Consider the following 27,329-nt stretch of genomic DNA (forward strand, 5'->3'; position numbering starts at 1 on the left):
GTTTCTTGAGAGATATATCGTGAGTACTCTAATTAGCACGATGCCACCCACAGCCTCAATACACCATCTCGGCAAAACTCCCTTCTTGACTCTAAGTAATTGTAGTAAAATAGCTTAAGCCTTAACCCAAAATTTATTGTAAAAAAGTTTATTACATCTGTTAACATTTTTTCTTGTCTCTTTTATGATCTGTAAAATCATATCTATTATTTTAGTTTCACAAATTGAATATAGAATACGCCTAGCCTACTTTTAAAATCAAAAACGAAAACTAGCGTGATAAAAATACTTGCGCATAAAATGTGTGTATGTGCTTTTATAATTTTAAGATAGGTGATGCTATGAGATGGAAATACAAGAAAATTATCGCAAAATAAGGGAACTTTAATCCCAAGTATTGAAAATATTTGTATAAGTTAAAATTGGCGGTGATTCTGCATCAAAAAGTTTACTTGCACTGAGTTCGATATGTTTGTTGCGGATAGATCTATCGTTTCGGAGATTCTATATTTTCAACTCCTTACTCAATATCATTACTTTACGAAAAAATTTTTCTAAGCAAAGTACCAAATAGGACACTTATTGACAAAATAAAAAAATACTGAACTTTCAACGAATCCGCTTGTGTTGCATCAGAATCCTCTGTTCTTGTTAGTTGCAATGTTATGAAATAACTACCGAACTATATTCGCTGTATTAATATTTATTATGTAAGTTTTGCAAAATATAATTTTAATTGCTTTTCCTTATTAAAAACGTTGTACTTTCTTTTTAAAACACCGTTTGTAAATTTAAATAAATTTTTTAGATATCATGATATGTATCTTCTACCAATCATTAACCTTTCCGTTTCGCGATTTAATGTTAAGACTACGTGAGGCATTGCTGACCCTTGACCTGTCTTTTTGCGTGTTCACATCGGGCAGTGGTGGAGGTGAATTAAATATGAGCTATAATTTTGCCTAAATTGCCTTAAATAGACCACTATCAAGCGATAGAATAGTATTCATAGTTAAAGCTTTCATAAAACAAACGTATATTTCCTAGAACGCCTTTTTGGGATCCGTAAAGACTTAAATCATCATGGCTGTCAAGAAACAAGTAAGATACAATTTCTGACTTTTTTTTGGTGTTTTGTTAGTATATTTATATATTACTCTTCTAACCTCTGGTCTCCAATAAGATTAAAGTTCATTTAAAACAAAAGCCTATTAGGCTTTACTTTCACATCATCAAGAAACTGGCATTCTTTTCCTACTGCCCTATCTTAGTGGAAAGTGAGGCATCTGCACGCACGAGATTCATCAACGTGCACGCCAAAACGTTTTCTCATCACGCCGATTTATAATATATAAACAATCAAAAATCGGTGTTTTAACGCCATTTTATAATAAACAAGCAAAGACATGGGGGATCACTGCACGCCGTCACCCAGGCTGAAAGCATGGCACTCTTCGACAAGATGTCGGAGTTGTATGACGGCCAAAATTGGTGTGGGAAATGGTGTACTAGATGAATTTTGCCCAGATTGAAAGGTGTGCAGGAATAAAAAATATAAGCTGCTACTATTTCACCAAGATAAATAGTGTGTTGAAAGCTAGTTTTCACAGTTTATTGTTAACCTAACTTAATTGTTATAACATGGCAATTTAAACTTAACCTAAATCTACCTTAATCATACCCTAAATAACTAAAATTGACTTTTTGTACACCCATTCTTTTAACCTAACCGCCCATCTACGACTATGGGTTGCATGACCTACTTAAGGTGAAATAGTAACTCTCAAAAATAGATGGTGCATATAATGGTTATTGATTCATCAGATGGCGTTGGGGGTTTCTCACTCACAACAGAAACCTTCCAATCTGGCAATTTGGAATTAACGCAAACCCTGGAGCTTTTCACAGTAAAATTAGGAGACATTCGGATGCAAAAAGCACATCCTTGAAAATCTTGAAGGTGCAGTTGCCATGCTTTCCACTGTGAGCCATCGTGCCAAAATTTGTGTCTTTGCATGCATGCACAGTTTCTCGTCAAACTTTCCATTTGGGCTACCTTAATAGAAATTTTGCCATTTAGCAAAAGTCAATGACCAAACTTGCGATCTTTCATCGCCTTGCTCCACTTTGTATACACAATGTATCTTTATATATCTGCGGTCTACTTTACTTTTGCACTTCCATATTAGGATTAAGTATCGAGTATTTTTATGTCATAATTTTTTTTATATTACCTCACAACTCCATCCTATTCTGTGGGCGTGCAAAGTTACAAGAGAGAATATTTTTGTTTGGTGAAAAACAAAATGAATTAAATCCAAGACAACTTTAGCATAGGCTTATGCACCAAATTACTAACCAGCACAAAATTGCCGTTATTTCACATATTTTATGGTTTAGGCCAGGTATTATTGGTAGTTGACGTGTCACTCTTTTAGCGTTAAATGTATTCAGCCTGCTGAAAGCAAACTTCCCTACTTGCTCTGTCTTGTTAATTAAACCGTTATATATATATAAATACAAAATGAACTGTCTTCCAGACTTCTTCATATGAATTGTACGTACCTGATCCGTATGAACCTACTTATCATCATAATACTTTTTACTCCTGTAGAGATGCCAAGGTTTACTTAGTATAACTAATGTTTGGAAAACTGATTTAAGAAAAAAATACATGCCGCTTTTATGAAACTTTAAATCTTGTCGCTGCCATGTTCGTAGAATGTATATATATACACAGTATACTACCATCTTTCATTATGGGCTATGTGAATGTACAACATGTTACGAAGTCAGCCAATCTGAAGTTTGGAAATGTTAATGTATCAGTTAATAAAAAGTAATATAAACATATACCTCAATAAAAAGTATTTCATTGATACTGCTCTTGCGTGTCAAATGAGATTTTTTCATTTAGGTTTTTGCTTACATGATAGTTTTTGTTCAATTTTAGAAGCGTGCAATGGAGAGTATCAACTCTCGTCTTCGTCTTGTGATGAAGAGTGGAAAATACAACCTTGGCTATCGCCAGACTCTTAAGATGTTGCGACAAGGAAAGGCAAAACTTGTCATTCTTGCCTCAAATTGTCCCGCTTTGCGGTAAGTTCTGCATGGGTCTAAGTGTATCGTTGTCATTATTTATAATGCCGGCTTCGTATTCGGTGCGTAGAATTTTTTTACTGTCTAGGGCCTATCTCAATATTTCTGTCTGTGTGTGAACTTTCTATGGTTTTGTCTTAGTTAGTTGAAAGCCTAGAAGATTTGAGATAAGATTATTCGGTGTCATGAAATAATTGTGAAAGTAACCAATCAAATATAAAGAAAACAGCGTTACATACATACAAAGTACATAGCGTTACACAGAAACACAAGAAAAAATAACAGCAAAATCATACATTTACTTGTCGGTTGAAGTTTGTTATATTGGTTTTTTAAAGGAAAAAATAATTGGTGATAGGTTTTAAAAGTGAGTGCTCAAACATGACGTAGAACTTCTAATTTTCTTTCAACATCCTCTGGAATAAGGCTGGCCTGAATGTTATTGTTTCAGTTTGGTAAAAATTTGAGGAACAGAAATTCTCATGTACATCTGCAAGATGCTACCTTCGACTGTGGTAGTGTCACAAGATGTTATGAGATATATTTTGTACTTGCAATACAAAAAATATAATGTGTTGTGCAGATCTTTGTAACTAAATTATACAGTGGATCATTTGGATGCTTGTTAACTGAGCTGGTTCTCGCAAAACTAAAAGTAACCACTAAATTAATTTTTTTTTTGGTAAGTTAGAGCCTCCTCTGAATCTACTAATGCAGTAAAAGTGTCTTGGACACCGAGTGTCAGGCCAACTTTAGTACTGAAACATTTTGCTCATAATACTGAAATGGGTACATGTAATTATTCTGAAATAACTCTACTACACAATAGAAGCCAGGGCAATTTTTAAAATTTCTTGTAATATGCAACAAAGTAGTGTATAATAAATTAATAATCTCAAAGATTGGAAAGTGTAAAGATATGCTGGTGTGAACTTCAAAAATCTTCGTAGTTTAGATCAAGTTTAGGTTTACTGTGTGTACCGTATTTTACGGACCATAAGGCGCACTGTCAATAAATTGCTTTGATTAGTTTTTTGTTCATATATAAGGTGCACCCGATTATAAGGAGTATGGGTTACCATATAAAGCTCATTAAAATACGTTGCGCGCATTATGATCCATACATTAGAATTAGACGCACCGGCTTATAAGGCGCACGATCAATTTATGACGAAAAAAAAAGGATTTAAAGTGCGCCTTATGGTCCGTAAAATACACGGAAAGAATCAGTCACTTCATGTTCAACAGTAGGGGCATATCATCACAATTCTGGATGATTTCTCTTTTAGCAGGTGACGATAACTAGGTGATAAAAATGTCAATATCTTGTCGGTATTACGCTGAAAGGTTTCCCGAGGTGGATGAAGTGGTAATGGTCAATGTTCGTTCGATTGCGGAAATGGGTGCATACGTCCATCTGCTGGAGTATAACAACATTGAAGGAATGATCTTGCTCAGCGAACTGTCAAGAAGAAGAATTCGTTCCATCAACAAGCTCATCCGGGTTGGTCGAGATGAATGTGTGGTTGTAATCAGAGTCGACAAAGAAAAAGGCTACATCGACCTCTCAAAGCGACGTGTCTCCCAAGAGGAAGCGAAGAAGTGTGAGAATAGATATTCAAAAGCAAAATGTGTTCATAGCATCCTTCGCCACACGGTGGAGCTGCTTCATCAGGCAGGCCATGAAGAGATTGAGTTCGAAGATCTCTATGAGCGATCGGCGTGGACTTTCGACAAGAAGTACAAACGAGCCAACGAGAAATATCCCGCTTCCTACGACATGTTCAAACGCTCTATCGACGACCCAACCATCTTGAATGAGCTTAACATCACCGATGACGAACGAGCTGTCTTGTTAAAAAACATCAAAAGAAGACTCACTCCGCAAGCAATGAAGATTCGTGCTGATGTAGAAGTGTCATGTTATGCTTACGAAGGTGTTGATGCAGTCAAACGAGCGTTGAAAAGGGGATTAGAATGTTCAACTGAAGAACACAACATCAAAATCAACCTCATCGCTCCACCATTGTATGTGATAACCACTCAATCTCTTGATCGTCAGCTGGGTTTGGAAGCCATCAACAAGGCAATAACTTTCATTCAAGAAACAATAAAAGAGGCTGATGGTAATTTCAATGTAAAAATGGCAGCCAAGGTTGTTACTGACATGGACGACGCTGAATTGCAGAAAGAACTTGAAAAACTTGCCTTACAAAATGAAGAAGTGGATGGTGATGATGATGACGATGGTTATGAAGACTAAATGCACTTGAACCTTTTTTACATTTTTCCCATGTGCTTGTAACTGACTCAAGATTCAATATCATTTAAAGTCCTTGTTCAGTTGTTATATTACTTTGACATAAAATGCAAAATTTGTTTTGAATCAGTCAGTTTACTTCAATGTCATTTTTAACTGTTTAAAACCAAGTTTTTTTTTATCACAGATTGTGCAGTCCTTAACAAAATGGACAGATCTGTTTTTTTTTCTGTGTAATTAATACTGTCGTTTATTTGTAAATCTGAAACTTTGTGAGGATAAAAGAGATGGGCGTTATTGTAATTTCTTTGGGTAGGCTTTGGTAAAGCTATTTAAGTATTTGTGGTATAAAGGAATTTTATTCTTGTTCAAACTTACAGAAAATCTGAGATCGAATACTATGCTATGTTGGCAAAAACTGGAGTCCATCACTACACTGGAAACAACATCGAACTCGGCACAGCTTGCGGCAAGTACTTCAGAGTTTGCACTCTGACAATTACCGATCCCGGTAAGTGTTCCAGAACTAGATATACATGTGTTTTCTACTGAACTGCTCTCGTCAAACACGATCTAATGCGCAAACACTTGTGCATTGGCATTAAGGGAGAGCAAAATAGATTTCCTTGTTATAACTACTGATATGTTTCCAACGTAGCATTATCAGCTTTAAGGCACGGATACAATGTATACCATTTAAAGGTCTATGTTACCAGTACACGTATTGTATTTGCTGAACTCATGGTTGTTTATTTGCAGGTGACAGTGACATCATCAGAAGCATGCCAGCGCCATCTGGAGCAGCACCTTCTACCGGTGATTAAGCAGAATTTTAATAAAATACTCATTCACACATGGTTGTGTTGCAACAGCCATAGCGAGAAACAGTTTTAGGAAAGAGCAAGTTAACAAAATATTGTCTATGTGGGGCTTGTCTTGAAAATTGCCTCTGAGATTAAAAATGGCCAAAGAGGTACAATAACATACTGTATAGTGAAAAGAATCTAACGCCTTCATTCACCCTTGCTTGGTTAAATTGACAGAACATACTTGTAAAAGCGGGGCTGAGCATTGCCCTCACAGTTTAACAAGACTGAAGACATAAAGAGCAACATGGGGTAGCCACTTTGTTGCGTCATGAATAACACTTAAGCATTTCACTAGCCTTAAGATAAAAAATCTTGTCCTGGAACAAACAACCAAAAATTTCGAGTTAGGCATAAACGTATTTCAGGCGCTTCTCTTGAGACTGCATTCATGTAAAGCCGGGCGTAATTCTTTTCAGCTGGTATCGTCTTGATGTGAGGTTGATCTCTTTCGAACTGTTTGCGAGTCCACTGCTTTTACCACTTCCCCAGCAAGCCGACTACTATTAATAGTCGCCAATGTTAACAGATAAAAAATGTTTTATTTAAACTGCAGTTGTCATGACCATCGTTTCCGAGCTTCAAGATATTTCGTTTTCTTCTAACTTAATAGATGACTAACGTGGAGAACTTGTTACGTTGTGAGTACCGGCAAATCAAAAAGAGCATTTTCTGTTCTATTTATGCGTAACCCAACTTATAACGTCACGCACGAAGATTTCATGGTGTTATATTGATATACTTTTCACCATGTATTTCATAATGATAATTAATTGCTTAACCACTAAACACCAGTATTTTAAACTCTGCAACCTTACTAACTAATTAAGCACTCCCCTTCAATTAATTTAAACAAGGATTTGCGTGAATGGGATGTTGTGTTGAGGCATACTGGTACCTGTAATGATTGGTTATAAAGAAGTTACAGAATTTCATGATTTATCTCCAAGAAAAGACCTTTCGCCCGTCTAAGCCGGTGAAGAAACTTTCTACAGCAATAAACATAGTAAAAATGTTCATAAACACCACACATTGCAATCTTTAAGAAATAAACTTTATTTTTCCATTCTCCGTAAACATAAATTGTTAGTAACTACAGTTCAGGTGTTTATCAACAATAACCGCCTGCTAATAATCCGAACAGAGAACATTGTACTAATATTTTATTACACCAATAATAATAATAATCATAATAAAACATCCGGAACTGTGAAGGGTGCCTGTATTGCACAAAATATGGTCTATTTCTAAATGTGTGCCGATGCAAAATCATAATGTTACTGCAAGTTGATCTCTGCTTCACCTAGTGGGATACCTGCGACATGCATCGACATCATAACTCATCGTCCCATTTAAAGTCACTCAAATCAATGTCCTCTTCCTCGATCTGTAAATATGTAATTAAAGAAGTTTCTGTGCAAGTTACCATTGTTTGTATGCATGGGGCCGTACAATATACAGTAGCACATAAAGCGCTGTCTTTACTACGAATCTTGTTAAAGACACCTTTTCTGGTGTAGACTAGAGCTATTAAGTGAACGTTACTTACTGGAGGTGCTTCTTCACCATCCCAAGGCTCTTGCTTTTCAACCTCAGGAAGTTTACCATCTCGAATTGGATAAGTGTTTCCGCTGCTTCGGCCATAGGTGAGGAGATTTAGGAACGGATTTAAACCTTCCACGCTAAAAGCTCCTCTATGGAGAGCATAGACCCCCTTACGAGTATTGATTGCGACCATTGCCTGCACAAAGAAAGCAAACACACAAATGAGTAATAACAGATAACAAAGCAGAAAATAAAGTTCGACTTCCAAATCTTACAGGGTATCCAAATCCGCCGACACCAAGAGCTTTTTCCAATTTGTCTTGAACAAGTGCTGGTGCCCATCCCCAGCCCCACTTCTGTTTCTTAAAATTGTCCCCAAGTTTGGCAAGGAGCTCGAGATAGGCATTTCTGCCATCTTTTCCAGAATCCATTAGGTCTGGTAAGAATGAGATGATGCACATATGTCCAGTGCACTTCTCATCAAACACTGACTGATCTACCAACTCGTCAACCTAGAAACAATAAAAACATTTTAAAGCTCAATTGTAAGTGCAACACAACAAACGACATGAAGTACATACAGTTGGAGGTTCAATGTTTTCGTCATAATATTCCATTGCTCTGTCCACAATTCCACTTGTATCTCTTGGCCCATCATAATCGATGGGATCTTCATTTTTGTGTCCTTGCCTGAAAATTTTGATACTTGGATATCCCCGAATCTACACAAAACAGAGCAGTCTGCACTTAGATTACAGCAGTTGTGATATATATGATAGATATGATTATGATATTCCTACCCCATACTGTTGGGCAGTTTGCTGATGAACAGTAGCATCAAGGGCACCAAGTTTTATGGAACCACCAGTTTTGTCTTTAATTTCTGTGGCAGCAGACGCCCATTTTGGTGCAAGACTAAAAAGCAAATAAAAGCCGCTTCACATCTTTGCATGTTTTTATCGTATATTTCATTTTACTGTACACATATTCATCTTAAATGTCTTTTAAATAAAGTGTCTTTAAAATAACCATAACTTCTGATCACTTGTTGTGGCAACGGCGAGCTTACTTTTTGCAGTGGCCACACCAGGGTGCATAGAATTCCACAAGCCAGGTTTCCTGACTGTTCAAAACTAATTCGCGGAAGTTGGAATCGGTTAAAGTAACAACATCATCAGAGCCACCGCCACCACCACTTCCACGACTATCTCCTGATCCGCCGCTCTGTTAAGGTTACAATGTTCCTTACTTGAATTGGTCAATGATACGGGAGCATTTTCTATCAAAATGTTTGCAATCAAAATACATACGCTTTTCTTTTTTCCTCCACTTTTTCTTTCTTGAACCATTTCCCTCAAGGCTTTCATGGCTGCATCAGTGATAGATTCACCATCCCGTCCCCCTAATTGAAAAAGCATACAAAAATAAAAACTTTTATTAAAACTTAATCATAGCAACAATTGTTGGACACTTTTTAAGCTTTGTGGATACTAATGATGCTCTATCAAGCTAGTTCTACAATGCAAGAATGATGAAATGCTTGTCTTACCATTGTAATCTTTAGGGCTAGTTTTATCGAAACCAAATATTTTGATGGTTGGAAATCCTCTGATACCATATGAGCCACCAACTGATTTATGCTGATCAGCATCTAACGCACCCACATTTACAATACCCTAAACAACCAAAGCACAGACCAGCTTTAATGATACCAGTTTCACCAGAGCTACAAAGAGAGGCTAAATTAAACCAACTTTAAGAATTAAATATGACACATACAACCTAGCCTAATACTAAATTCATGCCTCCTACTAACCAAAACCATGTGCAATGATAAAACTGGATGCCACTAAAATGAATGCCTGATTGAAGCCACTAAATTTCCTATGATAATACCTTCATATAATGTTGGTTCATATTTATCATTTTTGAAAAGCAAAATTGCGGCTGGTTCAGTTATATTGTACAACTTTACAAGTTTTTTGTACTTTTTCATATTAACAGCAGCAATATTGGCTGCTCCCTGCCAAACAAAATTATTATTAAAACAGTCAACTTATATTTTCTTGGACTTTTCATGCATGACCACTGATGACAGAGTAAACGAATGCCGCTAATTTTTATTTGTATACTACCTGCGTTTTATACGCTAACGCTGTGTGCCCAATAGTAAACGTAGATCAGCAGTAAAATAGAGCACAAACACCATGCGAAAGAACTGTGTCGTCAACAAACAATACTATTAAGCAAGCTAAGCCTAACTGTTCACCTTTAAGTTAGATGCAGCCTTTTTCCATTCCGGTACCAATCTCTGACAATGTCCACACCAAGGTGCATAAAATTCAACCAGCCACAATTCATCACTGTTAACTACTGTATCATGGAAATTCGAACCGGTCAGTTCAACCACATCATCACTGGAGCTATATAAACCATGACAACATGTAGCTATAGCCAGGAGAAATACTGCAAAAAGAGATTGTTACATGGTCAGATGGTAGTCTAGTAATACATAAAAATTTGCCTGTTAATGGTAAAATACTTACAGTATCACAATTTCACTCACTGCCTCCCATATACACATTATAGCCTAACAGGTTATAGACTGGCCAGGATGAAATAGCCAGGCTATAGCCTAATAACCTCAGCATTATGCCCACAAGAGCCAGTTCTGTAGGCTAGGCCTAGTAATATAGCCAGACTTACCTCCAAGGGTCCACATTGTTAATATAACGACAATTACACAATTTTTCTCACAGTTCAACTAGTGGCACGTAACCAGGTGGCCAAATCTAGGCTAAGATATTAAATTCCGTCCGTATAACCTGTAAAGTTTGATGCAAAGGATCATATACGAGTAAGCTAGGCCTATGTGTTTTACAAAATAAAAAAATGCAATGATGAACGATCGTAATACGTTGAATCGCCTCACAAAAATAACATCAGCTTTCTTGCACTGAATAGGCTAAGGCTAGCCTTTGTGCTAGAATTGAGTTTACAGCAAACTTGATTTACAGTAAGCTAAAGAATTGAACAGTTTTCCGCAGCATTACGGTATTTATGAGGATTCCACTATGTTTTTACATTGAAAAATATTTTCCAAACAACATACTTCTTGCTGGGTATTCATAGCTACAAAACCTTTGCACAATTCGCTCATTGATAGATTGAGAAACCCAACACAAATCAATCTCTCGACTTACAGGGACTTCACTTACGCACCGTCATCAGTCAGTCGTATTTCGCGAGAAACATGTGTGGCCAATTCTGATTGGCTGACAAAAATTCACCAACCATGTCACCCTGAGGGCGTTTTTTTCCCAGTAATTTCTCTACCAATCGCATTTATAAACTACCAGAAAATTAACTACCCGCGAAAAAACACGCAAAGTGTTATAAGTCATTGTCTTATTGTTTATAGTTTGCACAAACAACATGAAAAGGGTAACAGTCTTTTATCTTACATGTGTACAGCATACGCTGCAAAATACTGTACATCTCAAAAACTCAAAAAACTATTTTTTATTTGTAGCAATCACAAAGCAAGAAACGAAACCAAAGACTTCACAACGGAATGGAAATGATTATATAAAATGAATCAACAAAAGCATCTGTGAATATAGCTATGCAACCAAGTAGGCTAAATCTAACCATGCATATAAGCGATTGCCAAATTGGCTTATGCATCAGAAGTCCTATTACAATTTACATAAACGGCGCCCATCCAATATACATTTGGCACAGATGCTCTTCATTTGTAGCTTCCTAATATAAGACAAAAATGGTCAAAGTTACAACTACAATTATTACGTACCAGGTGTCACAAAATACTAATTTTAGCAAGAATATGTCATCAGAGTCGATTGTGTAATACTTGAAAGACATTTAAAACAAACTCATATACCTGAATAAGATAATGCACGTGTCCCTCAATGGAGAGCGGCAAGCCCTTGTTTTTAGCCACGATTCCACGCAGTCTTTTATCGATATTATTGACGCAGTTCAGAGCTTTTTCCGTCAGGATTTCTTTGGAACCAGAACCAGATGCACCGCGGGTTCTTTTACTCCATTCAACCAATGGATCATAGATAAAGGTCTTCAAGACACTGAAAGATAAAATTGAAACAGGAAAACGAGAACTGCTTAAGCTTTGGGTAGTGAATACATTTAGAACTAAGTACTAGCTTACCTCATTAGTGGCTCCCGCTGCTCTCTAAGCACATTCATTGTCACCTCACAAGCCCTTCGAAAAAATCCTTCATATTTCGTTGGACCCATGGCATCAACCAGGTTGTGAGTTAAACGAAATGGGACGATTTCTGGGACTTCTAAAGTGAGACCCTACATACAAAGTAAAATGCTTTAGACACTTCAACAAATGTGATGTCTCTTACGCATTTGCATAATTTGTCGAAGCACACACAATATTGAAGAAGCTGAAAGCTTTTCAAGTTGTGTTGCTAACAAGTCATTATGAATATATAGCTTCAACCTTACCTTGTTAAAAAGACAGTTGAAATCGACGTGCATCGCTTCCCCACTGTTTGAGTCAAACAGAATATTTTCACCGTGCCTGTCGCCCAAACCCAGCATATAACCAACCTAAATGTGTAAGAATCGTAAAATTAGTTACTAATGATTACTTGTTAGATAATGTTGACATGCCTCATAAAAAAACATATCGCACACAACCATCATGGAATTACCATGGACATGACGGCAAGTGATCTAGCGTATGCGAGTCGTGCGTTGTACCAAGAAGAAGGGTCGGTGAATGTGGAGAGAAACCATTCGTGGAAAACCGCAGGATGACGCGGCAGTAGTTTGTTGCGAAACACATCCAACTTTTTCCTTTGGAACAAAGCGAAGGTGGTCGGTGAGCGAATTTATATAAAAGCAACAAAGGTGCAATGATACAAATATAACACACGGCAACGAGTTAGTGATTGCGTGTAAATCTTGTGGAAAATTGAAATATACAGAAACATGCAACGGCAGGCAAGTACACAGCAAATAAATTCAGCATCATGTCCGCGGAATGCTTAATTCCTCAATCTACATACTTCAGGGTCTCAGAAACTGGAAGTTGCATAGCTTTCAACTGCTTGCCGCTCGTATAAGTGCCCTTTGTTTTGTAGATGGCAAGTAGAATATGCCTCAATCCCTGCATATTGTTGACCCATTCAATCAGGCCACATTCTTCGTTTAGGGGAACGACCGCCTGAAAGACACAACTTTATTGGAAAAAAAACTGACCAGCGTTGTGAAAGTGCAATACATTTAAAAACACAAACAAAACAATTAAATGCGTGCTCCACGACTGAGTGCTGGTTTTTGAAAACGTTTTGTAAGATGATGCTGTGAGAATTTGTTCGTAGAAGTGACGAACTACACCAAAATAATCACACTTGACTTATAATAACAACGAAAAGAAATTTCTGGAATACAAGCGTAATGCACCACTCCACACTCGCATGTGTCACAAAAAACGTGTTTTTGACTAAACCACGCTTTTAACTAAACTGTAAAGACGACGATTTGGGGAGATTTAAGACAGCGAGTTCTCGATTTGTACAAAGGATATTTCTGTTCCTGTAAATTTGCAAAAGAATGAAGCGCATTGGCTTCATGAAGCGAACCCATTCAATAATTCCACATTCCTCACTCAAAGGCAGAACCGCCTGTTAGAAAAGTCACCAACATCTTTAAACGTAAGTAACCGAGAAACTTCGTGCCTGAACCACTTACAGCTAGTTTTGAGTTACTTCGAGAGTAAGCTAGTTATGTTACAACCGCAAGCACCGCTTTGGCCCAAACTTAAGCCGGTTTCGCCCAACACTTACGTATGTCCTTATTAACAAGTTTCTTTTTCCAGATTCAGTATCCCGCATTAAACACTTGTTAACTATCGCAGCGAATTCGGTCAACCTCGCGTCCTTTCGTAGATCGTCCTTCGGCTTGCACAGAAAGATGCAAGAAGAACCATCGCTTGCTCGAACGGAAACTTTCTTCGGTCGTTGAAGAGAAGACAAGATTTCCACCTTTAAAACAAAACTTCAGACTTACTGCTCGGTTAGACATGGCATTCGTAAAAAACGTAAAAATCTGCAGGAACACTGTGAGACGCGAGATAATAACAACAGACGTCGTAAATGTGAACGTAGTGACGTTGATAAAGAACTGCTGAAAAACTCACAGCGTCGTCGAAACCAACTATGTGGGTTGTAGATTCAGGAAACGGGTTGTGACTGTTCTGCGATCCCAACATGGCGTTCGACTTTGACTGAGGTAAAGTGACCGTCATGAATTTTTGCAGCGGAAGAATTATCTGGAAACCCAGTCAACTCAATGTCATCTCATAGCACACCAGTACGCCTAAACCGGTTAACCAGGCAAGCTAACAAAGTACTAAGTGACAGGCAATTTACAAGCAAAGTCTTACCTCGCTAAACGCGGAATCACTGACTAGTTTCTTGAGCGATTTGAAATGAGTGTTAATACTTAGTGGTTGTATATTGTTCACGGGCTTGTTACAAAGCTCAAGAAGATTGTTTGTCAACCTAAAATGACAACAAAAACCAACAGATTTTAGTCAAGAACTCTTAATACTAAATTCTGAAACCGGCATAGTGTTGTGCGTAAGGTGTATAATAAATATAATTATATGTTATACAGAAAAAAATTATTGTAATTAGTTACTGTCTGCAAAATAAGAAAGTAAATTAATCGAGTCAATGATATTTCTAATTAAACAAGTTACTCTAACACGATCACATTTCACTCACTTGTTCATATCAGACAACAGTTTCGTTAAAGTCGCATCAATGAAGCTGACACGTTGGAAAATCTCCTGACATCTCGCAGCTCGTTGCTTAAACGACGACTTTGAAATGGCCATCATTGACCACAAGGCTCGCTGTGGAAAGGCCTGTATCACTTGAACCAAAATCTCCTTCAACTGATTGTAAGTTGGTCTTAAAATGAAAGAAGTACATAATTTAAACTTAAACACATAATTTAATTTAAACACATAATTTAAACTATTCAGGCGTTTATAGGCCGATCCAAATCCGATAAACAAGTAAGTCTAAAGGTAATGTAACGTCGCACGGTTCACTGGTCTGGCGATTAAAGATCTTTAGTAATTAGGACAAATTTTCAGCAAACTCACTCATGCTGGTGACATATCCTGGACGTAAGTTGTGAGAAAGCTGCGTAGAAAATGTACGCGGGAAGTCGGGACCTGATGTCTTTCATGACGTCTACCAACCGTTGGACGTCTTCTAGACTCTGGAACAACAATGCAATGAAAGCAGTTACGTACAATTACCTATACACCGGTTGACCGGTTAACTGGTTGACTAAACTGAACGTAACAAGGCACATCAGATATTATCTTTTGCAAAAAATGTGGCCCCAAAAGTTATTAAAGACATTACCAGCGGCCGACCCGCCTTCTCAAGCCTCGCAGCAGTTTCACCGTAGTCAAGCCATAAGGTGAGTAACTTCGTCAAGGATTCGTAAATGTGAGAGGTCCCGTAGCAAAGTGATCTTCCGTAATGGTGCATGATATAGTAAAGGTGACTGTAAGTATGAAGAAGGTTACGTGGTAGTTTTCTGCAGAATAAAGGCAACATAAAGGCATTGAACTTACTGAGCTTTTGGCGACACTCCACCTTTTTCACCCATAAGAATGGTCATCAGCTTGTCGTAGTACTGACCACAGTAAAAGTGGGCATCTTCCCATTCACCCATGTAAGCCACAACCTACAAATTCAAAGAAAAAAGATATTAAAACTTATCAGCGGGACAAACAACAAACTACTGTACATAGAATACAAGTATTGCCACTCATATACTGGTAGTGACAATTCTAGCCTAACAGCATAATCTCTCAAAAACTTTTCACTTGCATCTTTGTATTGTCTAAGCACAGTGTTTGAGTCGAAACTAGATGATTCTTCCATTAATTTTGCAACTAGAAGCATCACTTTGGCACGAGTCTTCTTTTCCTCCCGGTCAGACATGGAGGAACTGCTTGAAAAATACTCTGTGAAACCTCGTTGCAAGGTACGCAAGGCATGGTGGCTCTCACCCTGAAAAACAAGGGTTACACCCAAAAAACAGAATCTAAATTTTCTCTATCATACGCTGTATGACAATACTTAATTGTACAATAATCTCATGCCCTCGACAAACAACCAAAACTGAAACAAAGATGACTTCCTGCCATCATGGTCACTTGTGCACAAGGCTTTTTCAACCTACCTTTTTCCATAACCATTTTGCATGCTCAATGCAATATCCTGGTAAAGAATAAGGTTGTGCCGAGAGCAAAGCTCCATAAGCTGTCTGGACATGGCCGCATTTTCGGGCTAATTTTGAGCTTTGTAGCCACAACTTCCCAACATGACGGCCATATTCGTTTGATCTGTAAATGTGTGGTGTACTTAGCAGAAATATGAAGAGTGAAGACATTATTCAACACTCGCTATGAGAAGGTAAGTTTATAGCTACTGTTTTCACCAAATTTGGTATAACCGTTCAAAAATATTTTGTGGCAATGTCAACATAAAATTTATCGAATGATGTGCTTACAAATTTTGACTTAACAGGGGAAGCAGAACTCTGCATAATGACATCATTGGCTCTCGTGCGCGAAACGTGGACTGAACAACCTGCAGCCTCAGTTGCCATAGTGACATGACGTCATCAACTGAGTGATGCTCTGACTGGTCTCGCATTCCGTCTCCAAACCTCTCAAGGTCAGATATCATATGCAGCCGTAGAATGTGTTCATATCTGGAAACAAAGGGGAAACAACCATACCAAATTGGCCAACTAGTGTGTGTTTGATTAGACAATTATAAGATTAACAATTTTTTTAACAAGGAAAAATCGTACACCGCTTAAAATCTAAGCATGACATTATTTATAGATTTGTCAATTATCGTACCCTCTTTGATAAGATGCACTTTCCATACTGGCAGCTGAAAGCGGTCCAACTTGGCTCTGGTACAATTCCTACAATAAAAGAAGTAGACAATTAATGATAAATGCAAAAAGACAAAATTTGTAAGTTAATGACCGTGAACATATTTCAGTAACTTTAGCATTGCTGATTGCCTTATTCTAGGCACTTACATCAAGCATATTGTCAAATTTCTGCCACTCAGAGGATCGAATTGCAAGAATTGCTTCCCCAATGCTGCTATTCCAGTTCTTTGTCGCTGTTTCCATGTTTTTTATCTTCTTCTCCAAAACCTCCCACTTACCAAGCCTCCAGCAAGCTTCCATTTGATAAGAACTTAATTCATGCTGCAATGGTAGTTTTAAATTGAGTAAACTGAAGCTACATGCACCCTCCCATTGTTAGATTATAGTATTATTTTAAGGAATAAAATTTGCTTTGAGATATAGGGCAGTAAACGCAACAATAGAATAAAATTTTAGTGGAATTGCCTCCCAATTCGGATGTTGTGCGGTGGTGCCATCAATCACATTTACCACAGTCGAAAGTTGACCAAGATCAATGAGGCATTTCGCAAAGCCTTTATGATGTAACAAGTCATCAGGATTCTTTCGTATTATTCGCTCGTAGCAGGCAGCAGCATCCTTGAATTCATGAAATGGTGTTTCATTCAATTCAGAAACAAACAGCAATTATGGTATTAAGTTAGTGCGTTTATGACAACATTTATGCCATCTTTACACCTGCAATGCTCCAGTGCTCTCTAAAAGCTTAAGCTGTGTTTCAGGTGTAGGTTCAACCCCTCGAACATTAACGACGCCCAAAACTCCATCGGTTTCATCCATTTCTACAAAGATTCTTTGCAAGAACACCGCCGACGCTGCATCACAATTTCCGCCACAAGACTGGCTAGAAGTACAGATAAGAAATGATGTTAATACTTGATAAAAGGTTACAAAAATTTCTGTAGAGATAAACCTTGATCATTTAACACCCACCGAAGATAATTTTCGTAATGCAGCAGAGCTCGTGTGTGAGCACGGCATCTAAGGGATGCTAATGCAAGTGTCCTTTGAGGAATTCGTGACAGGAAAGCAGCTGCAAGATCCTTCTCTCTGAGTACACAAAAATGTTAAGTGTATTCTTGAACAAATTTTAGAAATTTTGCCACGTGTTAATAAAACTTCATACTTTACTAATTTGGAACGTGCCAAACTTCCACCAGTTGTAGGCACCGGTTGCCGCTGCCAGATTGTTACGTGGTCCATCACCGAGAAAACTGCTTGGGCACTCAACTGAGCCAGGTGTGAGCTTTGGCCAATCAAAAGCTGAAAAGCCTAAAATGTTTTGAATAGCATACGGACTTCAGGTAAATGTATATATACATATATATAGTTTCTTTTCTACGAAAACAAATGTGAAAAGAGATAGTAAGACAAATATCATTGTAAATACTAACTTTACTATCTTCGTGAGCTGTATTTGTATCATTTGGAAGTGAACCGACATCACTGGTGGGCTTTGGGTCATTTTTATTCTCCTTCAAAGTTTCTGTGCTCTCCAAGACAGCCATAACCTTTCAAAACAATGAAAGCAATGTCATGACAACTAGTTTTCAATTTAATAGCATGTAAATCATGGATTATTTAAAGATTGACAAAAGAACTGTCCTAGTGGTACACAAATACTAAAAGTAGTAAATAGGCCTAAAAAACTAATGTTAACTGTTACTACCTCTTCCACAATAAAATCCGTATACTCCTCTCCACATTTTAAAACTTCAACTACTGTATGAGGTAAAAGGAACAATGCAACGTTGACATCATTCCTGACCACTGCTCCACATGCTTCAAAGACACCTCGAACTTTTGACCCTTCTTGTACACACGATGATGCCTAAAAAACATCATTTTGAAATGAAAGTTCCATTTAAAACTTTTACAGAAATCAATTGCTTTTACCACCATTTGCATTAAAACTGCACAAAATGTTCCGATCCATTCACGAAAAGTCATGCTTTGCTTTTTGTGTAATATCGGCCTCTTTAATGTGGATAAGTTCATCTCTGGCTTCTTGAGCATGTATCTTTATTATTTTTAGAACGAAATTTTAAAATGGCGCTTAGAACTAAGAATGATATTGTAAGATATACCAGTAAGTCACGGTAAACCATCATACAAATTTCTTAAAAACAATCTCATTTTAAAAAATTCAATAATTTATGACAATTGACAACCCACCGTGATGTTAAATGTGGCTCCAGAACAGCTTGCGTTTGCTCTGAAAATCTCCTCCATAATCTGCGGCCTGTATATAAATAAAAGATGAGCCATTGTAGATACAAGTACGCATTCAAACAAAGTATCTGTACTTTTTAACCCAAACTGGCACTTCCAAAAACCTGCATTATCCTTTGAGCCATCCCTGCAGCTGTAGATCTTCAATAATTCCTGCACAGCAAATGCTGATATATCCTGGTGGACAGGTTTTGCAACGAGAAAAGACTGGACGAGACAATTGAGCAAGTCAAACGCGAAATCTTGATCATCAAACATAACCTGTCGGGTTTGTTTTGCCAAGTTTGAATTGAACGATAAACAAAGCCTATCAAAAATAGTTTGAGTTATGTTATCAAGTTATCTTATATGCAGTATGCACAGCAAGTTTTAGCACCATATCGATTATATACATGCAACCAATTAATACAATGAATCATGCTAACTTTTGGTATTATTTCCTATGGTGCTTGCACAGATGAAGCCAACATACGGCAAATACAATAACATACACAAAAAATATTTACTTGTCAGGACTGATAGCACCGATCTGTCCCAAACACTTCACAGAGAGCAATCGAACTTCAGAGTTTGAGTCTCGACAGCAAGTTAACAGTGTTGATGCAAGGCACTTTATCAACTCACTAGAGCCACCACCAGCCAGGCAGTGGCGCTGAAGAGGTGTCTGGTTGGATTGTAAAATGGTACGGAGCCTGGCAAGAGCATAAACCCGAACTTCAACACTGTCATGAGCCACCTGTTTCGTTGCCTGACGAGAAACATTTGAATTGGTGTCAGGGAAACGTCATTGCAAAAAAGCTGGATTCTTAAACACAATCGGCTTCAAGGATTATTGTATAAATTCTAAACACTGCATTTAAAATATTCCCTATTGGTAAATAATACCTTTAAATAGATGAATTTCCTTAGACATTAACAAGACTTTTGATTTACAAAATGCAAGCCAACCTGCTCAAGACAGGAAACAAAATTATTTTGTTGTTTCTTTTGCTTCAGCTCCCGCTCAACGCACAGTTTCACTTGATTCAATGCATCGTGTTCTGGGAGGAAGTACAACTCACTGAGATTCGCTCTCGTACTGCCGATGTTTTCAATTACCAAATATTCAAGCGACCTAGCAACCTGTATTTGACAAAAAAGACGAAAAAGTAATAATTATACTGTAAGTATCAACGGTTTATTATTATTAAACAATTAAAAAATATTTTCATTGTGCAGAAAACCTCTCTACTCACATCAGAAGGATATTGTTCCAAAAACGGGATAAGATTGACGGCAACTTGGCTTAGTATGCTTCCAAGAGATGAAACTTCAACACACTTTATGAGCGTATCCCACCCTTTACAACAGATACGACCACAAGTACTAAAAATATCAACAGTTTACAAAAAAGAAAATTCGATAAGAAAAAGAATACTATTGGAAGAAAAACTATCCACAATATAATAGTAAAAATTGCCAAACGTTTAGTAATAATCACCAATCAGTCAAATACTCTAATGCTTTGGCATATCAATATCACTTATACCTGTTCGCAAACACTTGTTGTGCAAGACACAAAGTGTTGATGATTTTAACAGAAACTGCAGTGACATCTGATTTATCCATCAACCACAAAAGACAGATTAGGCTCTCATAGATCTGTTTTATCATAACCATGTGGTTATAAGAGCACAGATCGAATTTACGGTGTTTTTCAATCAACATACCTGTTTCTTGTCATCAAATGTAACACTTGGTAGTCGTAGCTGTCCATTGAAAAAGGTTAGAACACTTAAAAAGTGAGGTTTGATCAATTGTGACATTGACAGTGAACATATTTCATTTTCCTTAATTTCATGAATGATCTGCAAAGCCTGACAGACACGATCATGGTTCACACTAATATGGGCAACCAGGTGTTGAATCAAACTTCCATAGTTTAACCTAAAACAGGAACGATTAAGCATGAAAAAAAGATTCTCAGACATACAAATCAAAGGATAAGAACAGCACATATTTATCATTGAATCAAGCAATGTCTCACAAGATAAGAGATTCTTTCTTTATCCTAGTTTGGTTCTCCAGAAATTTGAAAAGATTTGTCAGATCTGAATCTGTTACCACAGCATGACAGAAGATGTGCTTGAAGTGCTGCATAGTAATGTCTGCGCGGCTTTTGTTTGTAACTTGACAAAACTATAAGAAAAAAGTACGGAGACTCTACAGGTGCACAGCAATGGGAACAAATACCAAGCTTATAAGCGTATATCAGCGGGCATGAGACAAACTAAACAAAGAGGTAACACAAGGAAACTTCTACCAAACTCACAAAACCAGAAGGCACAAGCATGAAACTTTAACCCACCATTGTTAGCAATTCTTCCTGTTTGTCACCAGAGGATGAAGGTAAGCTCACCACAGCAGGCGGGAGCAAGTATTGCAAGTTGTTGGAAAGAAAATCCTCCAGGAACAAATTAAAGAGCTGAGCAGTATCAACCAGGATGTCCAACAAAGGCCTAGTTGGAGTATCTTCAGCAAGCAGAGACTCAATTATGGTAGCACAAAGCATTTTTCTGTGAAAGATAAAGCCTTTTATACAAAACTTGTTCACTTCTTTATATACTGTGCAAGCTACAGTCAGCAAAGTACATGGAAAAACTAAAATCATCCATGTTCATCACGGTAACAGATTTTACGAAAAGAGATCTAAGTGGCATTTCATTTTCATATAACAAAAAATGTTAACCTTTGATGTAAAAGGATATTATTCTGCTGAGTAATTTTAGAAGCTTCCTTGATTTCAATATATGCATTGGAGCTAACATATATTGATGAACGGGTCATGAGTTTACACAATTGCTTTAGACACCATACAAACATTCTGTCTTCATTGCGTAATGTGGTGTGGCAATATTTCATCATGGAAGCCAACAGTGGTACAATACGACCCAATAATGTCGTGTTATGATCAGCCATAGATGAACTAAAAGTTTCAACAGTTTACTAATGATTAGAACCTTATGCACAATTCAAGTATATGTGCTGCTAAAGGAATATTTATTAACAAATTATCCATTGAAATCAATATAACCGCATTAAAAGTATCAGTTTGAAAAATGTTTTAAAATTGCAAAAACTTTTCAGCACATTTAACTTACTCACATTATTAATTCTTCAACAGACATCATAATCTGGGAATTCCACAAGGAATCATCAAAGTCACCGTCAATTAAACTTGCTTTTACACCATCTGCTTGCGAAAATTTTTGAAAGTGGAGAAACCACTGGTTCAAGATTCGCATACCAACTTGATTGGTCTTGTTTGAATGCTGGAGCACTGATGCAAAGCCATTAAGCATATTCGCAGCAAAGACACAGTCGTTTTCGTCAATAGAGGACAAATTGGAGTAAACACATTTTTCAATATTATTAAAGAAAGACATATACTTTTCATCCAATGATTGTTTAGGCTTTGCCTCTCCGTTATGAATCTGAAAACTTTGACAATTTTCATCCACGAAGCTAACCTTGGAAAACACAGTAAAATCATCAGACAAAACCAGAGAAAGAGGAAGGATTTGTCTTACAACACAATTTAAAACAGAAACATGACTTGATGACTTTGCCTTTAAAAAATAACTGATGTCTTCCAACAAGGGGCTGATGAGGGTAATGCCAGCAGAATGTTTTTTTAATTTACTACAAAAGCATGAAAATAGGTTTAAGCAATTTGACTCAACACCTTGGCAGTTGCTTGACAAAGCCCACTTAACAACTACAGAGCATCGCCACATGACAGCAATATTACTAGGAAGGTAGACTAATCCAGAAAGGCAATCTGACAAGACAACTTTGTGTTCCTTGCTTTTATCTTTTAAAATTTCCTCTTGAGAAAAGTTACAAGATTGCAAAAACTGGGTCAAAGAAAGCAATGATGACTTTAGTAAAAACTTTCCAGATGGAAGCTTCAGATCTTGCCAAGGCATGTCTTCAATCCAAAGCACTGAGAGCAAAACCGACACAATTTCCAGAAACGATATATTGTCTTGTGACAATGGCATTTTCAGCTCATCTTGCAAAACATGAAACCAAATAACAAACAATTTTGACAGCTTTACAACTTTCCCGAAAACTTCAGTAGCAGAAGTGACTTCCTGCATTTCTTGAGATTTCGTTTTATCACCGCAGGCAACAACAAAAACTTCCACTAACTTCATGAAAACAGTTTTAAATGGAACTTCGCGGCCCAGTTTTGTCAAAACGTGAACATCTTCTTTGTTCTGTTTAGTCATGATCAGAGCATTGACCAACGGTTGAAATATATCAAGCAAGTCATTTAAACTATCGGTCAGCATTGTAAATACTTCCTTACTGTTAATGGCTTTATTTTTTAATTTTTGACCCAAATTTTCATATTGCTTGTAAACGTTCAAGCAAAAATCTTTGATTTGGTCGTAAAACTGAACTTGAAAATCTGATGTTTTGCTGGAGTTCTTTTCCTTGCCATCGGAAGCATTGCGATGGTGTTTTCGAGCAAGTGGTGATCGATAAACTTTTCTCACTTCCACTGTAGGTTCATTGACGTTAATTAAAACATCATGATGCAAGCGTAAACAAACAATGTAACAAAATGTTAAATTAATACATGTATGGCGTTGTCCACTCTTTGACCTTGCTTGCAACAGTAAAAGCATAAACTTATCACAATTTTCCACAAAATCAGATGAAAGAGCAGCCTGCTCCTCAACGTTAACATCTACTGCTGATACCAGAATATACTGACAAATTGCCATTATAGTATCATCCCATTTAGTGACAGGGCCAACACTCGTTAGAAAACATTCCAGCATATCTGATAACTGTCCAATAGAAAGCAAAAGATTCGATCTGGGAATATATGAGTTGATTGCCATGGTTGTTTTAAAAAGGTGTTTAAGAAAACAACTAACACCAACATCATATTCTTTAACTTCATCTTCAGATATTCCCACTTCAATAAAATGAGTTTTGACTGAACCACCAACCACGTACTTGACTAGAGGAATGATGCAACAATAAACAAGTCGGGATTGCACCTGAAACAATACGAGATACCGACGAGTACAATAATAAAGTGAAAGTTTGACAAACATACCAGCAGGAACCAGTTAAATTATCTTTTAAAAATTAGCAATCATTATCAACCCTTTACAAATTACCCATTAACTCATTCAAAGTTTGAATTATTTAAGTTTGGAATATAATTGCAATCATACACTATATCGGTAAATTTTTGGACGCTTGGAGTCACTAAGGTTGAGTTATTTAAAACATCCAGTTAAGCTACCACGAAAAAATGGCTTTGACTGCTGTGGTTAAATCCTGAACTATCTAATTCCAAAATGCAATTTTCAACTGATAATAATAGGTTAATAATAGGTAATACGAAAATAGATTCATATTTTCTATACGGACATTACGAAAGCATTTCTAGACATCAGTCAGTTAATACCAAATTTCTCTTTACGAAAGTGTAAAGTGTGTTCACAAAGTAATCAACAAAAGATCACAACATGTTAGTTAATGATCAATAAGCTTAACTTCCAGTTTTTTCTCATTAGGCAATTAACAAAGTTTGGTAAATGGCCATATGGAATATACCACTACATGAATGACAAATTTGAAATAAGAAGAATTAACAAATTTTAAGAGTCATCAAACAAACCTGTTCTGAAAGCTTTAAGTGGTCTAATAAAGACATAATTAGGTTAAATGCGGCCGCTTTCAAAGAAAGAAGACCAAACTGAACTTGGTGGAAAATTATGTCCCATAAACATTTCATTTTGTTACCAAGGAAAAGAGTGATATCACAAGCAAGCTCCTAAAAAAGCAAAAATAATACCTTCCATTGTACAGCAAATAATTTATACACAATCATCCTGGAGACAATAAAGACCAACAAAAAATGTTGCTATTGACCCGCTAAAAAGCCTAAAATCATCAACTTTTGTTGATGTTCACCTGCAATAACTTGCAGCACACAATTTGCCAACATTCCATGGACTCATAAGATGTAATGCTTAGCAGCGGAATTTCCTTAATGAATGGGTTTTCAACTTTAAATGTTTGAAGAGGTAATATAGTTGGCACTGCTACATCATTACATATTTGAAAATTATTTTGTTCCATAACATGCAGTTCTGAAAAAATGCAAAAGGAGATAATTTAATTAAAGTAATATTACCAAGCACCGATTAATGATCAGGTATTTAGGTAAACAAACAAACAAAACATTTTATAATTATTCAAGTACTGCTTGAACTGTGGTCTGATTTTACCTGATAGAAGATCAAAAATGTTGTTAAGAACCAAATGATAAATAGAAATATTCTTTGTTTTTATGAGCTGAAGCCAAAGCAGTAATATTTTTCTGGCTACATCATGAATAGCAGATAACTGCTCACAAGACAAAAGTTGAGCCAAACGGGAAAACAGAAGATACAAGAAATCTAGAAGTACAATGGTTAAGTTTGCTATTGTGCAATATTCCTCTACTTTTCGTGTTATAATGCATGTACTTTATTTATCTGTAATGTGTGAAATACCATGTCAAACAAATGCATGCAAACGCTTTTACATTATAGAAACAAACTGATAGTACTTTATATAAGGATAATACCTCTTGTCATTGTTTTATTAAGTATTCACATCATAAATACAACAGCAATGACTAAGAATATTGTGAAATACAACGAAAGACCCAATTTTATGTTGCATATTTATTGCCATGATTGAAAGTATAGATCTATGTCATTACCATAATACTCATGGAACTGAGCAGATCTCTGCTCAAGTGGAACAGCGTTGCATTGTTCCGTGGATGGAACAAACACTGGGTGGGGTAGCTCAGCCAAAAGATAATAAAAAAAATTCAAAATTGTCTCCGTCTAAAACAAGACAACAGCATGATACAAACATTGCCCTAGACTCAAAAACACTTTAACAAGCCTTAAGCACAGGTCTACATCAAGAATTTTTCCATAAAAACAAAAGAAACACCAGTGATCCACAGAAGAAAACGTGGCACGCACAAGACTTATCAATGTACACATTGAAAGTTTTCATGCTGACGCTGATTTACAATAAACAAAACAAATTTGGTGGTTTAAACATCATTTTATAATAAAAAGACAACTAATGTAGGCTTCAATGCAAATTCGGAGTTTCTATCATACATGCACGACTTCTCAATAAAAGCTGCCATATTTTCCAGTGTGGTGAGTAATTATGATCATAATATACATAAAGGAATAAATAATTGTTGACAGGATGTTTATTTTTAGCAGGAAAAAAATTACCTGAGACGATTGGTCTTTGGCCTTTTTGAGCTCATAACTTATTTGATTAATATCAGCTAACTGTTGCTTGATAATCTGCTGAAGATTTTTTCGTATTTTTTGACACTTTGATTTGATTTGTTCATTTGACCTGTAAAATAGGTGAACTTTCAATTGTTTAATTTAAGCTAGGGTATAGCATATATGAAATGCCTACAAATCACATGCCAAACATAACAATTCATCTATGAAATCAAGAGCATTTACTGCTTGCTTATTTTACCAGACACGATTTGGGCAGATAGGAAAGTTTGCTATTTTTGGGTAAGAAATTCTCACACAACAAGAAGATAAAACAATAACTGGGTATAGTGCAGAAGTGCACAACCAAATGACGTCACAATTTGAGTGGCTGGGGCCTAGTGCACAAATGTATCTTGTGGTTCTGCACTTCTGCAGTAGACCCCAATAGCCATTATACACACAATCCCTGGCGCACTTGGCACAATTTCCAAACTGGCGTTTTCACATCTTTGAAAATTTAACAGTCAGCTTACTGGCTTACCCTTTAATCTTTTTGTAGTCATTCACAATCGATTTAAGAATTTCTTCTGTGCACTCCATTGCTAGGTTGTCAAACGGTCAATATGGGCTAACAACTTTCGTAAGACTGTACGTTCTAGGCTATTACAGCAGATAGTGGATGGCTGAGACCTGAGACAGGAAAGTGCTGAGGTTTTTTTCTTAAAGACAGATGAGTCTTTTAGACACTTCTGAACCTGAAACTTCAAAGCTTGCTCCAGATTCACCTGAGCACCTGTCAAGCTAAGATCCAGATTCCAGAATCTTTGTGGTGTTATTTTGTTTGATCCCGCCAACCCGGGAGATCCCTTAATTAAGTTAGAATTTTTAAAAGTCATGGAAATATTATACATGATTTTATTTTTACCCTAACTACTTTTGCTACAAAATACAAGAGGCTTAAAAAACAGA

At 36.8% G+C, this 27,329-nt stretch overlaps 4 protein-coding genes across 7 annotated transcripts; 2 read left to right on the forward strand and 2 right to left on the reverse strand.

Annotated features, from left to right (window-relative positions):
* The first annotated feature begins 831 nt into the window (after nucleotides 1-831).
* On the forward strand, nucleotides 832-6,212 carry LOC143446911 (large ribosomal subunit protein eL30-like). Its single transcript, XM_076946772.1, has 5 exons — nucleotides 832-934; nucleotides 1,048-1,101; nucleotides 2,954-3,099; nucleotides 5,740-5,870; nucleotides 6,119-6,212. Exons 2-5 carry the CDS (start codon nucleotides 1,084-1,086, stop codon nucleotides 6,181-6,183), a joined length of 360 nt encoding a protein of 119 aa, XP_076802887.1. The 5' UTR covers nucleotides 832-934; nucleotides 1,048-1,083; the 3' UTR covers nucleotides 6,184-6,212.
* LOC143446901 (eukaryotic translation initiation factor 2 subunit 1-like) lies at nucleotides 4,284-5,788 on the forward strand. The gene has a single exon (XM_076946762.1). It carries the CDS (start codon nucleotides 4,415-4,417, stop codon nucleotides 5,360-5,362), a length of 948 nt encoding a protein of 315 aa, XP_076802877.1. The 5' UTR covers nucleotides 4,284-4,414; the 3' UTR covers nucleotides 5,363-5,788.
* Nucleotides 6,213-7,262: 1,050 nt separating the features above from the next.
* LOC143446893 (protein disulfide-isomerase A6-like) lies at nucleotides 7,263-10,977 on the reverse strand. The gene is made up of 11 exons (XM_076946750.1): nucleotides 10,883-10,977; nucleotides 10,477-10,595; nucleotides 10,040-10,236; nucleotides 9,320-9,446; nucleotides 9,081-9,172; nucleotides 8,840-8,994; nucleotides 8,571-8,685; nucleotides 8,352-8,492; nucleotides 8,046-8,282; nucleotides 7,775-7,966; nucleotides 7,263-7,612 (listed from the first exon to the last, which is right to left on the reverse strand). Exons 2-11 carry the CDS (start codon nucleotides 10,490-10,492, stop codon nucleotides 7,559-7,561), a joined length of 1,326 nt encoding a protein of 441 aa, XP_076802865.1. The 5' UTR covers nucleotides 10,493-10,595; nucleotides 10,883-10,977; the 3' UTR covers nucleotides 7,263-7,558.
* A 295-nt stretch (nucleotides 10,978-11,272) lies between these two features.
* LOC143459715 (serine/threonine-protein kinase ATR-like) lies at nucleotides 11,273-27,248 on the reverse strand. Of its 4 annotated transcripts, none has more exons than XM_076956982.1 (42): nucleotides 26,902-27,235; nucleotides 26,358-26,487; nucleotides 25,817-25,946; nucleotides 25,338-25,508; nucleotides 25,021-25,199; nucleotides 24,725-24,880; nucleotides 22,183-24,095; nucleotides 21,767-22,003; nucleotides 21,386-21,593; nucleotides 21,065-21,216; nucleotides 20,748-20,964; nucleotides 20,567-20,679; nucleotides 20,274-20,403; nucleotides 19,987-20,160; nucleotides 19,545-19,786; nucleotides 19,143-19,345; nucleotides 18,982-19,048; nucleotides 18,703-18,826; nucleotides 18,476-18,637; nucleotides 18,201-18,317; nucleotides 17,933-18,069; nucleotides 17,740-17,856; nucleotides 17,485-17,650; nucleotides 17,233-17,385; nucleotides 16,915-17,088; nucleotides 16,727-16,794; nucleotides 16,369-16,572; nucleotides 16,039-16,201; nucleotides 15,684-15,866; nucleotides 15,425-15,537; nucleotides 15,210-15,354; nucleotides 14,942-15,060; nucleotides 14,556-14,744; nucleotides 14,213-14,330; nucleotides 13,967-14,098; nucleotides 13,614-13,811; nucleotides 12,834-12,991; nucleotides 12,477-12,621; nucleotides 12,268-12,372; nucleotides 11,960-12,111; nucleotides 11,675-11,876; nucleotides 11,273-11,535 (listed from the first exon to the last, which is right to left on the reverse strand). In XM_076956982.1, exons 1-42 carry the CDS (start codon nucleotides 26,958-26,960, stop codon nucleotides 11,476-11,478), a joined length of 8,085 nt encoding a protein of 2,694 aa, XP_076813097.1. In that variant the 5' UTR covers nucleotides 26,961-27,235; the 3' UTR covers nucleotides 11,273-11,475. The 4 variants fall into 4 exon arrangements, with proteins under 4 accessions (XP_076813097.1, XP_076813080.1, XP_076813089.1 ...); XM_076956965.1 differs by having other exon boundaries at nucleotides 17,933-18,078; XM_076956974.1 differs by having other exon boundaries at nucleotides 17,933-18,078; nucleotides 18,706-18,826; nucleotides 26,902-27,234.
* Nucleotides 27,249-27,329: the final 81 nt, after the last annotated feature.

The sequence above is a fragment of the Clavelina lepadiformis genome, chromosome 1 (genome assembly GCF_947623445.1).
Source record: "Clavelina lepadiformis chromosome 1, kaClaLepa1.1, whole genome shotgun sequence".
Lineage (NCBI taxonomy): Eukaryota > Metazoa > Chordata > Ascidiacea > Aplousobranchia > Clavelinidae > Clavelina > Clavelina lepadiformis.